At 38.0% G+C, this 15,828-nt stretch overlaps 2 protein-coding genes across 2 annotated transcripts; both read left to right on the top strand.

The window, feature by feature from the left end:
• The first annotated feature begins 1,700 nt into the window (after positions 1 to 1,700).
• On the top strand, positions 1,701 to 5,143 carry LOC119193680 (DNA polymerase I-like). Its single transcript, XM_037447312.1, has 2 exons — positions 1,701 to 1,928; positions 4,760 to 5,143. The coding sequence occupies exons 1-2, from the start codon at positions 1,721 to 1,723 to the stop codon at positions 5,059 to 5,061; spliced, it is 510 nt and encodes a 169-aa protein (XP_037303209.1). The 5' UTR covers positions 1,701 to 1,720; the 3' UTR covers positions 5,062 to 5,143.
• A 603-nt stretch (positions 5,144 to 5,746) lies between these two features.
• Positions 5,747 to 15,425, top strand: LOC119193681 (tubby-related protein 4-like; the record flags this gene model as incomplete). Its single annotated transcript, XM_037447313.1, has 2 exons — positions 5,747 to 6,073; positions 15,261 to 15,425. Coding segments are annotated over exons 1-2 (261 nt in total), but the record flags the coding sequence as incomplete, so codon positions are not given.
• Positions 15,426 to 15,828: the final 403 nt, after the last annotated feature.

Genomic DNA, 15,828 nt, shown 5'->3' on the forward strand with positions numbered 1-15,828 from the left:
GCGCTAATGGACTCATATTTTCTCTTGGAAAGATTCTATTACAGCAAATAAAGGTTAATTTTAGGGTTCCATATGTAGGTTAACAATAAAAGCCATTTACTAAGCCTGCGTCGTCTGTAGATCTCTGTTTGAATTTTAAATGCTCGCCTTTTAAACCCTATAAGGTAGCGGGTTATAATTATCATAGAAGTTTCTACGGCAGATAATACCATACTAAATTATAATATGCATCAACTGAAACAATATTAATCATACTTTAGTTAATGGTAAAACCAAAACCTTGCTGAACAGAACCTTTGGTGTGCAAGTCCGACTCTGGCCCGTTTTATACGATCAGGTGCTATAGTTAATGGTCTAAATGATCGCACATATTTTCTAGTGCTACAATTAAGTGTACAAATCATAACAATAACCAGAACTGAATAAGTTGCAATTATTGTTTTTCCAATTTTGATTGCCTTACCTGATCGATGTGTTCTAACCCTGAATTAATCAAGTGTTGTTTTAAGTGTAATTATTAAATAAATAATAGTAATTATTATGTAGAAGGCAATCTACATAATTACAATTTTATATTAATAAACCTTTTCTAAAGCTAAAAGACTCTTTTAGGTAAAATAATTCAGTTCAATATATTCGTGAATCATGAGATGCATGTAAGCAGGATTAACATGTATGACATTTTCTATTCCAACGGACCTGCTTAATAGGGAGCAGTTCATGCATAACGATCAGGAAGCATATAATATTAAAATATCAGCAATCAGAAAAAGAAAATGTGCGAAGTATACGTATTTTGCAAAGTGGGAATATTTTCACATGTCGTAGTACAAATATAATCTTATGGACGAAACAATGTAATAGTCTATTTTATTGGCAGAATAAATCCTTCGTATACAATGCACACCTGCACCGGCAGGATCAGCATGCATGAGCCAAACCTGCAGAATGTTCCGCGGACATTCTCTATTCCACTGCATTACCTCAGCCTGAACCAGGTCACGAGCGAAGACCTAATGGAGTTCAACTGTAGGAACATATTCAAGGCAGCGCCAGGTCACGTGATGGTGTCCGCTGATTACTGTCAGCTGGAAATGAGGGTGCTGACGCATTTCAGCGAAGACCCTGTACTGATGAGAATTATGAAGTCGGATGTCGACGTGTTCAAATCTATAGCGTCTTCGTGGAGCAATTTGCCGGAAGAGGAGGTTTGTGGTGTTTGTTGTTAACTTTTTTCCTACTATCTTTAGCAGCCAAAGTCTAGTTGGTAGGTATGGTATGAAGTATGAACTATTAAAGGAGAAATGTGAGTTTCGGTTCTAGAACTTTTCACTTCAAAGTTTTTCATTGCATTTTTGTAGATAATGAAAATATATCAAGAGAACATGCATAGAGATACCTAATAATTTAGTTTTTTGATAGCATGTGTTGGCCGTAGCTTATTAATTGATGTAAAGTATGAAATCTACTTTAGAATTAAGACCATCTCTAAAAATATACCTACGTCATTTGTAATCAAAATTATTTTTATGAAAATAAAAAAGTATTCAACCCAGAATAGGTTCATAAAGATCACCTCTTAAAGATTTTCAATATCCCCACACGAGGCATAAAACTCACACAAATACGTTATACGGCGTCTGAAAAATAAAACATTTGTAGGTGGACGACGATCTCCGTCAAAAGGCGAAGCAAACTTTGTTACGGAATCTTGTACGGAATGGGCAATAAAACATTAGCTCAGTATCTCGACGTGTCGGAGATGGAGGCCGCCGCGTTTATGGACTCCTTTTATAATACTTACCCGGCTGTGAGGAGGTTCACGCAATCAGTCATCGACGACTGCCGGAGCAAAGGTTACGTGGAAACGCTCACCAAAAGGAGGCGGTACCTGCCCCACATCAACAGTAATGTGCTGTATAAAAAAGGTGAGTTGAGTTGTTATATTTTATTCTTCAATATTTTCCAGTAGATTACACATTAAATACAACCTTATATAGTGAAAAGTAGTTTTTAGTAAAGGTATTTTAACACATTATTTATAGCAATATTAATGTATTCCTTAGTTCTCTTTATCGTATCTAATATATATCTATACTATTATATAAAGCTGAAGAGTTTGTTTGTTTGTTTGTTTGTTTGTTTGTTTGAACGCGCTAATCTCAGGAACTACCAGTCCAAACTGAAAAATTCTTTTTGCGTTGGATAGCCCTTTGTTCGTGGAGTGCTATAGGCTATATATCATCACGCTATACCCAATAGGAGCGGAGCAGTAATGGCTAATCTCAGGAACTACCGGTCCAAACTGAAAAATTCTTTTTCTGTTGGATAGCCCTTTGTTCGTGGAGTGCTATAGGCTATATATCATCACACTATACCCAATAGGAGCGGAGCAGAGATGGCTAATCTCAGGAACTACCGATCCAAACTGAAAAAATCATTTTGTGTTGGATAGCCCTTTGTTCGTGGAGTGCTATAGGCTATATATCATCACGCTATACCCAATAGGAGCGGAGCAGTAATGGCTAATCTCAGGAACTACCGGTCCAAACTGAAAAATTCTTTTTAAGTTGGATAGCCCTTTGTTCGTGGAGTGCTATAGGCTATATATCATCACGCTATACCCAATAGGAGCGGAGCAGTAATGGCTAATCTCAGGAACTACCGGTCCAAACTGAAAAATTCTTTTAAGTTGGATAGCCCTTTGTTCGTGGAGTGCTATAGGCTATATATCATCACGCTATACCCAATAGGAGGAGCAGTAATGGCTAATCTCAGGAACTACCGGTCCAAACTGAAAAATTCTTTTTAAGTTGGAGAGCCCTTTGTTTGTAGAGTGCTATATGCTATATATCATCACGCTATACCTAATAGGAGCGGAGCAGTAATGGCTAATCTCAGGAACTACCGATTCGAACTGAAAAATTTTTGTGTTGAATAGCCCTTTGTTTGTAGAGTGCTCTAAGTTATATATCATCACGCTATGACTAATAGGAGCGGAGCAGTAATGGCTAAACTTAGGAATTACCAGTTTGAACTGAAAAATTCGTTTTGTGTTGGATAGCCCTTTATTTGTGGAGTGCTATAGGCTGTATATCATCACGCTATGACCAATAGGAGCGGAGCAGTAATGAAACATGTTGCAAAAACGGGGACAATTTATTAGTTTTGAGAGCTTCCGTTGCGTGCGCTGCGTAAACGGTTAAAGTTATGCAACAATGATGTATGACGGGATTGTTCCTTTTAAAAGTTCTAAAAATATATTATAAAACGAAGTCCTCCACTGCATCTGTCTGCCTGAACGTGTTAAACTCAAAAACTACCCAACGTATTAAGATGAAATTTGGTATGGAGACAGTTTGAGACCCTGGGAAGAACATAGGCTCCCGGAAACTACTACTTTTATAACGGAAAACTTTAGCCTGAAAAACTTTATAACGCGGGCGGAGCCGCGGGCAAAGTTAGTCGTATATATCAGTGCTGACTGCAACTGCAGAGTTGCAGTCAGCACTTTACGGTATATTTTTACTGCGGGGAAAAAACGGTAGGTATAGTACAGTCAAACAAAATTTCGACTAATGAAAGATGTGTGTTTTTTAACAATAGCCGCAATGGTGGCCTATTTTTCCAAATGTTTGGGACTCGCTGTAAATATCCATTATAGCGAATTTTTACTTTATATACGGTGGTGGGTACTCAGTCGCTTATGATATACAATCAGAATCTAAGGATGCCAGTATGGTTGTGTCAAATAGTATAAGATAGCCAACTGTTGTCATTCAGTATCTTATCTGGACATAAGGTGCAGTGAAGTTATTTAATCATGCCAGAATAAAAAACAGGCTCTTTATAAATCCACCCTCCAAAACAGCTTAGGGTGCCGCGAGCAAAATTCCATATTAAAATTAAACTAAAACACGCTAGGTATCGTTCCAAGAAGTTTCTAATGAACACTGAAAAGAAAAGATAGCTATGAGTCGTGTTTTTCAAAAGCAGCAACAAGTCTCGAGTAATAATAGGGGTTACCTGTTGTTATGTTATATTATGATCGTTACCTGTTGTATAAAGTCTTTTGAATCTTGCTTCAAATACAGATAATATTTATTTTCTATCCCTTATTCAGGTATTTAAAGAACTTGATAAAAATATAGTTCAATAATACTTTAATAAATATTTATTATATTGTAGTGACTAGTGGGCGCAGATTTTAATGGGCATTAACGTAGAGACGTGTTTACGGTACTTAACTGAGGCTTTGAAGCGTGTAATGTAGTGGAAGTATATTATCTGCGCGGGCTGCAAAGGAACTGAGATTTAAACAGAGTTGTACTAAATCTATGCTTTCGTTTTACTGTTTGTGACAAATAAAATTTAATTAAAGTCGGGATATTAAGTATTGCGGCAATGTTAAAACATGGTATGGGTTAAATATGAGTAGTATAAAGAAGGGGAAAACTTAGGTACATATATATTAATATTACATCTGTATGTAATGAAATGTTAAATAATGTGTTATTGTGTAAGAGTGCGTACAGTATAATTTTTCGTTTTATTTGTTAGGTATGGGGTATCTTTACTTTTTGAATATCATTGACTAGCGGGCGTCCTGTGTGAAAGGAAAGCGGCCACGCGACAAATTGTAGGCAGGGAAGAGGGTGGCCTAATGAGTCAGCGCCTTGTGCAATTTGTCCCTTCGCGATAGCATTCAATTTATATTACCGTTACATGTAACAAAACAATGTAATGTTTTCCATTCCAGGAGCTGCAGAACGTCAAGCAGTGAACACGACTATTCAAGGGTCAGCCGCGGATATCGCCAAAGCAGCCATGTGCGCTATAGACACTAAAACTAGCGGCAGTGCTCCACAACCACGCCTCATCTTGCAAATGCACGATGAATTAATCTACGAAGTGCTCGAGTCGAACAAGAACTCTTTCATAGCCGTGTTGAAACAGGTGATGGAAGAAACGGTCAAGTTGAGAGTTCCGCTGCCGGTCAAAGTGAAGACCGGCCCGACGTGGGTGATCTGGAAGAAGTCCGAATCATCTAAACATGTTTGATAATATGTCTGAAAAGTCTGTGATATCATTTGCTTGTGATATTTTCAATTATGTAAGTTAAATAAATGGAATGCTTCCCTAATATTTGTTTCTTTGAATAACCTTCTGTATCATGTTTTAATTAAAGCGTCTAAAGTATGTTCCGCATTTCATTATGAATTAATAATCTCTAAGTAAGAACATCTGCTAGAGATAGAGCACATATTACTCTGACTACTCGTTGGGAAGGCAGTAATCTTTAAATATTCACTAGCTTTACATCCAGCATTGGTTATGAAAATATATTTTTCACATCTATGTATATATGGAACAAATTTTACCTCTAAATTGTTCCTTATAAAAGAAAATAAGATTAAAATAAGAATTTCAGTAGAAAACTCACCCGCAACGGGCTATTGAAACGATGGACATCGAATATTTACAAACAACATTAGAATAAATAGGAAGCCGACGTACAATACAGATATGGCGCTTGTTCCCGTAGCGTTCGTGGCATAATATCCAGCCAGAGCAGAGTTTTAAATTTTCAGCGCCCTCTCAATGTGTTTTCCTTGGGATTTCCCGCGTGGCGTGTTGTTCGCGCGGCCGGCAGAGGTCGCTCGCAGGCGCGCCGTCCCGCGCAATCAATACCCTGCGCCGCCCGCTGCGAGGCCGAAGGCTCGCCTGTCACCTCTGTCACGTCGGCCGAGTGCCACCGACGCACCGCCGACGCGCTCCCGTCCCACCCCGTACCTCCACCACCGTTAACCATTGCCTAAACTAACACCGTCAAATTAATTCCTGTAAAATGTGCACCGAACGCAGCGTGCTCGAGTCGCCGCGATTTTATTCATTACCGCGCGTACACGACTGTTTTCAGTGATTTGACAATGCCTGTTTGAAATTTAAGTTATTCGTGTAAGTTAGATCAGCGAATATGCATCTTCACTTCGAGAGAAACGTGAATGCCAAGTGTGACTGCACCATCCTGTCGCTGTCATGGATGGGCAAGGTGCCCGACGAGCTGCCCGAGGTAAGGCGATATGTTACTGAATATTGAATAGTGCACGACCCTCGACCGCTGCATTGCGAGCTACGTACACTCACGCGAAAAGAGAAAGCATCGCGTCCACCGCGCACCGCAATTTTACTACTTCTATATTTATATTTAGAATTTTCTTACATACGTTGTGTATGTTATCGATATTATTAGACAATGTGCATTGTAACAGCCCAAAGAAGCGTCGAGCAGTTTTATCCTAGCATAATTATTACTTTTAGTTACATTTATTAGTTTACTTACTGTTTTACATTAAGTATCCGCTTTTAACAAATTAAATTGAGTTGCTGTTATAAAACGGAAATTATTTTATTTACCGTAGGAGCTTTCAAATGTATGGCTTTAATTTAATTTTGATTACATAAACAATTATCTGCATCCATTAACCACGTAGACGAGGTAACATAAGTTCCTAGAATTGCCGTACCTATTCCCGTCTTGAAGTAAAATAATTTGGTAGAGCTAAAAGCACGTATCCGCGCGGCCTATCCTGCTGATGGAAAGCCATTAGCAGGGGTTTCATCGGCGCGATTGTAGATGAGGTTTGCTAAATCGCGCAGTAGTAATCTAGCGAAACGGTGTGTTCCGAGCAACGCCGGCCAAGTGCTGGCAGCAGGCTCGCGATTAATTAAGCGTCCTTCACCTTTATACATTTTGACCTATTTTATTTGATAGTATCGTAACATAGACAGTATAATCTCATACATTGAAAATTCACAGATTATTAGCATAATCTATATAACTATTTCTTCTAGTTTGAAACCATATTCGTTTTACAAGATATTAAGTTTTTAAAGAAAATAAAACACACGCGGCGCAACCAGAGCACCAACTTTTCGCCGAAGGTGTTCCGTGCCATAATGTGAAAAGGGGCAAACCTATAGCCATATCGGGCATCAATTCCAGATTCCGAGCTGAAACTGAGCTGAAAAACTCAAATATCACTTTGCCTGGTTCGGGATTCGAACCCAGGACGTCGGAGCACTGCCGTAGCGCGCATGCAGTACAACTACGCCACCGAGGCAATCCAATGACAGTTAAAGATCCAAAAGACAATTAAGTTTTCTAATTAATTTTAATTTGAACTTGGCATTGAAGTATCAAAAGGTCAAACTGTTGAGGTCGTAAAATAATTGGAGAACAATATATTAAGATAAAAATAAATAGGCCTGTTTCACAAGTTTCAAGTAAATTTTATTTGGCAGTTATCTTATTAAACACCTAATTTGGACAATACTGGTTTTATTACCATTTATTTGCGAGCATACACTAGAGAATGAGTTTTGTATATGGTCGGCTTAGACATTTATATGAAGACTGACATTTACTAGAAAAGTTTTGAAAGAGGCCCTTAGAAGACAACATGGGTAGACTTATATTCTTGCGATTATTTGTGACTTGTTGTTTAATCGTTGATGGAAATGACATAATTCTGAGTATACTCTTACTTCTCATAATATGTAGATAGGTAGTCCTTTTTCTCTAAAGCATGAATCGGAAGGCTCTATATTTTGCAAAATTTAGGATGAGCCCTCAGACAGCTGTCCAATACTATCAATTAAGGTCAGTCGGGGAAGTGCGCCATAAAATTTTCATAGCTGGATTCAATGCAAAATAATTTCTTTTGTGCTGACTTAAGAATGTAATTTTATTAATTTAAGAATATTTGGTATTTTGTGATAACAACCTATAGCCATTCAAGGAAATCGGACCATAAATTAATAATATTTTGCTCAAAGTAAAATGGTAGTAGGCGCACTTGCCTCCGGAAATGGGGTAAGTGCGCCTGTGTCAAAAAACTGCCAATATGAAACATTATAAAGAAAACACACACTTTAGTCCATAGAGAAATAAGTTTTACTCGCATTGCTCTTGGATAATTTTTAATCACTCAATATTATAACAAACTATGGCTGTCAAATCAAATTCGGGGCAAGTGCGCCATATATACGTAAATCAGGGCTTGAAAACATTTTAGATTTTTTTTTGATATATAATTTTTTGCTATTAGAGTTTTGTGTGCGGATGTGTTGGAATAAAAAAATAGTAGCCCTAATATAAAATCCATTTTATTTCTAAAACTAAAAACATACAAAAATGTAGAAATTAACAATTTTGAATGCGTTATAACTCAATTACTTAGAATTTGGCCTTATGACATTTGATATGTTTGAGCTGCATTATACCCAGATAACGTGCCTGATCGAACAGTTGCAACCTATTCACGTAAAGTTGCTCTACACCAAGGTATTTCAGTTTTTCTTTTGTAAACACGAATTAACTAATACGCCCTTTTATTTAAGTCGGCTCAAAACAAAATACCTTGAGTACCAAAAAATCTCCTGTTAAGGATAACATTTTAATTACAATAATTCATATTTGTAAAACTTATTCTCAAAAAGGTTGGGTTATACTATATGGGTCAGGGGCAAGTGCGCCATACGACTATTAACTGTGGCGCACTTGCCCTACTCGACAATTTTTAGGTACATTTTTTCGCATTGCTAAAAAATCCTTTATTTTAGTATATATAAATAAAATTCAGGCAGGAAGTTAAAATAAAATGTTTAAACTATGTATTCACTTTACTGGTTTACAGAAATATGTTAAATATCTTGAAATATTTGATGTTATCTTTCACGGGGTCATCTCGGTTTACAGGTCTAAATGACACTTAAAATAAAATGGCGAATAAATCGTATTAAAATGAACATAGCCATTTATAGCTTTTTGAGTGGAACTGTATTTCAGTTAGTAGCATAGATGTAAGATTGCGGTAATTGTATAACATCAATAGTTCTCGATTTTTTTACGGTAGGTGCACTTACCCCGTCGGCGCACTTGCCCCACCTGACCTTATTGTTATTTTTTTTTATCGTCAAACCAAAAACTGACTAACTGACTGTAATCTCTATTCATTCCTTCCTTCCTTAGGTAGGCAGGTATCAATCCAAGAATTGTATAAGTTAGGATGTTAAAGCGATCATTGTCGTGCGGTTTTTGCATTATCACCAAGCAAGTTCTTGCTGGTTTGTGAACTTTTTATTAAATAAAGAAATCGTCATGAGTAGGTAAAGCTTTTTAGATACTATGTTATCCGATTAGGATACTATGTTATCACTTACTCAGTCTAATAAATCTTTTGTACATTTGAATCATACGGCGTATGACTTGCGCAATGGCAATAGAAAAAACTTATAATCTTTTACGTTACTAGATTAGCATAATAAAAACTGAGTTTCTGTTAACTATGCATGTAAAAATGTTCAAAGAACTCGTTCGAATTATTGTTAGTCCAGCAGCCATAGAGTTGGACACGAGGTAACTACTGCGTCTGTAACTCATTATGAAGTGGCACCATTCTGAACTTTCCGTCCGATTTAACTCTTCAATGACTTTATCTTAACCGCACTCGATCGATGCCTTCGGGGAAGACACTGCAGTTGTTAATACAATGAACCGCTTAATATTAGTTCTAAGATTTATTGAAACTGTGGAGCGATTTCGATGTATCGTAATAGCGTTGTCTGATTTTTTGATTGCAAACTAGACTATATCACAATATAAAATATAAATATATAATAACGTCCAAGATCAAACTGTCCTGTGTATGGTCATGATAAAAGGTAGGCATTATCCGTGTAAGAGATAAATTGATATGTAGGATTACCAATTAGCAGCGACTATGTCAGAATTTTAGTCTCACTAATCCACACTAGAAACGAATATTTAATCGTCTCTGAGGCCGCCCACCAACCAGTAGGCGTTTGTTTTACAGCCGACTACCGACCTCGTTAACGAAGTTTGCCAAATTAAAAGTCTAGTATTATCATGTGGGATTCTCTTATAAAAGGCTAATAATGGTTGCGAACATTGTCCTACGTATGTGTCAATATTAATAGATATGATGCCTCCAATGACGTTTTACAAATAGACGCGGCATACACTAACAAAATGGCACAAAAAAACGGCGCACTATGTGCTATAGTCACGTACCTATACATATAATTACAAATTGGTTCGAAGAAGGAATAAAAAGATGCAGCATACATTCGTTAGAAAAGGATATATATACATCGACAGTTACGTAACAACTTTAGTGCCGCACGCTCATTGGCCAAAGCGCGTGTGACCTACAATCAGAGAAATTTGGGGAAAATTGGACACTTCATTTTAATAAAACAATTTATTGTGTGAGCAGAGAAACATTTATTTTAGACAGTAAGGTGAACTATATAAAAAAAAAATATATATTAATTGCTTTAAATGCTCTATGTACGTAAGACTAGGTATACAAAAATTCTTTAAGATATAATATATCATCGTCTCCATCATAAAACTCTAGTTATTTAGCGCCAGCGTGTTTACTTTATATAACTTCAAACAAACTTAATTTATTCTTTTTTGTCTTTTATAATCAGTTTTACAATCTATATTAGTTTTGTGTGCGAAATGTATGCGAACATTAATGAATTTATCTATAACAGCGCGGATAAGGTGTAATCTATGATTAAACGTCGGGTGTTGCTCTAGGGAATGAACATTTAAAGACTGAAATACGTCGTTACAACTTACAAACGATTTTAAAATCCGATTTTTAATAATTTGAATATCCTTTACATTAGGAAGGATTATGTGACCTTTTGCATTTATGTGATTTTTAACATTATTTTTGGTTACGTATATGTCACTCTCTAGGAAATGATCGAACCGTAAATATTTACAAGTATTTGATGTATTTTTAAATTACACTATTACTTATTACATGATTTTATTTCATACCGTGTTATTATATTATAAAACAGAAATAGTAGGTTTATAAGGCCTGAGACAGTCATTACCCATCTTCCCCTAGCAGCTCGCATTGACATGACGCGAGCGTCGACCGCCGCGCCGTCGCCATGACAGTCGAATAAAATTCATTCGGTTTATTTGATAAATAATAAGTTAAATAGTGTATACTTACACATGAAATGAAACGTTTTTTCTTTTATAGTTGCTGTATAATTTGTACATCGTCTAAAAAACACAGAGAAGGCATTTAATTAATAGAATACAAATAGGTAGTAAGCCGACTAGCCACAACAGTGGTTCGAGGTTGACTAAGTGAACGTCGGGGAATTGCCTTACTTTCGTCTTGCCAGTATTGAGCTCGGACAACGTATCTATGTAATAAAAACATCTTAGTGATGCCTCCATTTTTTTAAATTACTGTCGGGTTTAAATTATCCTACAATATCTACGTCCTTAATTTTGTACTTACGACTTTATGTATTGCTTCTAATAGGGTTGTATAGTGCGTCTACTCTAGGCATAACAAAATGCATAATGCATAAGTAATATTACGTGTTTTGAAAAATCTCAATTCCTGACAGCAGATAAATATCAATTTTGTGTAGCCTACTGCCAACAATTAGTTAGGTATTTGCCTTATTATTTCATCTGGCGTTATATATTATGATGTAAATTAATCAATGGTCAAAACAGAACATTTATAAATGACATAAATAGTTTAAGAAAATTCTAAAGCCCTCTTGTACGATACTCCACTCGACAGTGTTGCATCACTCGTCATATAAGATCTCCTATTTTGGGTATCCTTCTGAAATAATATAAAATGTTTGTCAAAATTCTTACCCAAATAGATTGTGTGCATAATATCTAGTGTACTGGTTTCGTGTTCTATTATTTCCGAGAATAGGTTAAAAGAACATAAATACTCCAAGTTTTATAATTTTTGGCATAGTAAGTACCTACAGATTTTATACGTGGATTCAGTACTTTTCGTCAAAAGTAAATAAACTATATAATAATATTATTTAGGATTGATTAAATTTCTTCATATTTATGGCAATATTCAAAAGAGAATTTAGCCACCTGAGTAATAATTATCTAAAAACAATGACGATCATTGCCGGTACATCAAACTGCCAGACGAATTGCGGTTGAACACCAGATCATCGAAGAAGGTTAAGAAGAGGTTTAGTTGCATTTTGTCTATACAAATAATAATCTTTATATTCAAATAAAAATGGTATGAGAGGGATGCCCAAAACTATCCCACTCTTTTAAGAGAGCCTATGGCTTTGTGGCTTTGTTCATAATTTACGAATTAATGCAAGAATGACTCCAGTCCATTTGTTAGAAATCCGTTTCCGTGTTTTTTATTAAATAAGGCGGTTGTTGATTCTATCTGAGGTAAGCTTAGTCAACACGGGGCCCGAATTTTTGAATTGCAGACTTTTAAGTAGGTAATATAAATATAAAATAGAGTATAAAACAACTTCCTTTCCTTCTATACGTAACAATGTTACAACCTGTTGATTACATGATGTAGATACTGACTACTAGTGAGACGTGTTGGTAAGAAATTTGTCCTGATTGGGCCCCGACAGACGAATTAATGGGAGGTGTTGAAACGCGTAATATCTGGCTAATTGCCAATTTCGCCTTCGATCTCCGGTCTGCCGCCATCGCGATAGGACATGCACTATTACGTGCCTGGTTAATTGCTCCGGCTGCCTATTCGCGCCTATGCGTGTAAAACAACCCGACCGACCTGAACTGGTTTATTTCCTTGTATCTTTTATACGCATTAAACTTTAATTATAAATGAACCGTACATACTATAAATAAAAAGAAAGAAAATAGTTGTACAAAAGGTTTCCAGTAGAAAGGATGTCTCATGGATTATTCACAAGATACCCATTTTGTTCGTATAATAAAATAAATCAGCAATACAAACTGTTGGATACTGAATCTTGATGCAATTTCTCACAAGATTGGGTTAAATCTGGGCTACGTTACAGAGCTACGAAAAACCTAATATTTTCCAAGCTTATTTCCAAATGCCTCGGGGAGCCGATAACTGAATTTGTCAGCTGTAAAACGATTATCTTTTCATATTTAGCAAAAATATAGGAACAAAAGTAAATAGAAAGTACTCATATTACGAGGCTGTACTAATTATACGTAAACTCCAGTAAAACAATCCCTTTTTTTCGTGTTCGATGTGAGTAGCTCTACCAAATTGTATCATTATTGACACCGTTATCTACATGCTTAACACGTATGTAGCTTCATCATCATCATCATCATTTCAGCCCTTGAATCGTCCACTGCTGGACATAGGCCTCCCCATTGAGCGCCACAGGGACCGGTTCTGGGCCGCCCTCATCCATCGGACTCCGGCGACCCTGACCAGATCGTCGGTCCATCTCGTGGGGGCCTGCCTACGCTGCGTCTCCCGGTTCGTGGTCGCCACTCCAGAACTTTTCTGCCCCAACGGCCATCAGTTCTACGAGCTATGTGCCCTGCCCACTGCCACTTGAGTTTCGCAACTCTAAGGGCTATTTCGGTTACTTTGGTTTTCCTGCGGATCACCTCGTTTGTGATTCGATCCCGCAAGGAAACTCCGAGCATAGCCCTCTCCATTGCCCTCTGAGTGACTTTCAACCTTCTGACAAGGCCCATAGTGAGCGACCACGTCTCACTTTCATATGTCATCACTGGCAACACACACTGGTCAAAGACTTTCGTCTTGAGACACTGCGGTATTCGGGACGAGAAGATGTGTCGGAGCCTCCCGAACGCTGCCCAGCCGAGTTGGATTCGACGAGTGACCTCTTTCTCGAAGTTGGACCTACCTAATTGGACTGTTTGTCCCAGGTAGACGTACTCGTCGACAACTTCAAGTGTAGCGTCTCCTATCTTGACAGGGGTGGGTCTGACATGGTGGTTAGACATGACTTTTGTCTTATCCATGTTTATTCTGGAGACCCACTTGTTGGGAAACGCTATTGAGGTCATCGAGCATTGCGCTAAGGTCTTCTAGGGTCTCAGCCATGACTACGATATCGTCGGCAAATCGAAGGTGAGTCAAATACTCGCCGTTGATGTTGATGCCGAGTCCTCTCCAGTCCAGAAGCTTGAAGACGTCTTCCAGTGCAGCGGTGAACAGTTTCGGAGATATTATATCTCCCTGTCTCACGCCACGCTGTAGCTGGATAGGTTTCGAGTACTGATCCTGGAGGCGGACTGACATGGTGGCGTTTTCGTATAGGCACTTCAACACTTCAATATACCGATAGTCAATTTGGCACCTCTGGAGAGACTGAAGCACTGCCCAGGTCTCGATCGAATCGAAGGCTTTCTCATAGTCCACAAACGCTAGACAGAGGGGCCGGTTATACTCCTCGGACTTCTGTATAACCTGCCGCAGCGTGTGTATATGGTCTATGGTACTATAGCCTTTTCGGAATCCGGCTTGTTCGTGAGGCTGGAAGTCATCGAGACTGTTAGCAAGACGATTCGTGATGACTCTCGAGAACAGCTTGTAGACGTGACTCAGGAGCGAGATGGGTCTGTAATTCTTTAAAAGGGTTTTATCGCCCTTTTTAAAGAAGAGCACAACCACGCTCCTCTGCCATGCCTGGGGCGTGATACCCTCGTGAATGACGGAATTCAATAGTTTTTGGAGAGCCTCTAATATTGGCTGTCCGCCCGCTTTTAGAAGCTCTGCTGTTATTCCGTCATCACCCGGAGCCTTGTTGTTTTTCAGCTGCCCGAGAGCCATACTAATCTCGCACAGGTCGATGTCCGGGATGTCTTCGGTATAGTGTCGGATTAGTGGGGCTCTTGGATCTGTGGCCGCACTGCAAACAGGTCGTCGTGTTGACGTGTATAACTGTCCGTAGAACTTCTCTACCTCACCCATGAGCTCCGGTCGGGAAGATATGTATGTAGCTTTGTAGTTATTAATTAATTATTAACGGATAATGGGTTTTGTAATCTTGATACAAATAGGAAACCCGGGCTTTTGCATGCTATAAATAATTTGTTGCTTATAGTTGGTCCTAAAACATTAACATTGTGAAGTCCACCTTAGCGTAGTTATTACTTTACGATACGACTAATTACTTTGCCCATTATCGCAAGGTCAAAGTTATACGGAGAGCATTTCCAAAAGATATTACTAATTAATATCAGTACCTGAATATGTGATTAATTTAATTACTTAGCTACAAAAGTTCGAACGTCTTTCAACGAATTCCAATGTTCTTCTTTGTTTAGTGGCGACGAGCTATTTCGATTATATATATGTATATATGACTTTTTTCGGAATTCTTTAAATGAGAACATCTACTGTGTATTGTTTTAGGAAGAGGGTTGGAAGCTCAACCGCAACAATTACTACCAGGAGGGATGGCTGGCGACGGGCAACGTGCGCGGCGTGGTGGGCGTCACGTTCACGTCGTCGCACGCGCGCCGCCCGCACGAGCTGCCGCTGCGCACCAACTACAACCTGCGCGGACACAGATCTGATGTGAGTTTGAAACCTCACTCTATCATGACTCGCTTTGGATTAAGAAGTCGCCATTATCTCAAACGACGTGTGAAACTGCATTTAATGAACTCAGCCATCAGAAAACATAAAATAGTAAATAATTGAATTTGTCCATTAAATTTGGTGAAATTACCGTGGTGCTCATAGTATTTCTTATTAGGATTATAGTAGATGAATTACTTGCTAGCTTTTTTGCGTTCTTCAGTAAAAATCATGTCCTTCGTCTATGTCTAGTTTAGTGATGTAATTTATAAAGAAAGTATATCTATAATTACTAAGTTTCTAGACCAGGAGCGTCATGTGTTTTTTGGCACCAAGTGTGACGAAATATTTGGCATTAAACGTGATTGATTCGCCTTAACTACAGTTTAAAGTCTCACAT

The sequence above is a fragment of the Manduca sexta genome, unplaced genomic scaffold, assembly GCF_014839805.1.
Source record: "Manduca sexta isolate Smith_Timp_Sample1 unplaced genomic scaffold, JHU_Msex_v1.0 HiC_scaffold_893, whole genome shotgun sequence".
NCBI classification, from domain to species: Eukaryota; Metazoa; Arthropoda; class Insecta; order Lepidoptera; family Sphingidae; genus Manduca; species Manduca sexta.

Excerpts from the sequence above, each read along its gene's own strand:
- LOC119193680 (XM_037447312.1), top strand. The coding sequence starts at position 1,721 with ATGGGCAATAAAACATTAGCTCAGTATCTCGACGTGTCGGAGATGGAG. Across the intron at positions 1,929-4,759 it reads TAATGTGCTGTATAAAAAAG|GAGCTGCAGAACGTCAAGCA; the intron begins GTGAGTTGAGTT and ends TTTCCATTCCAG.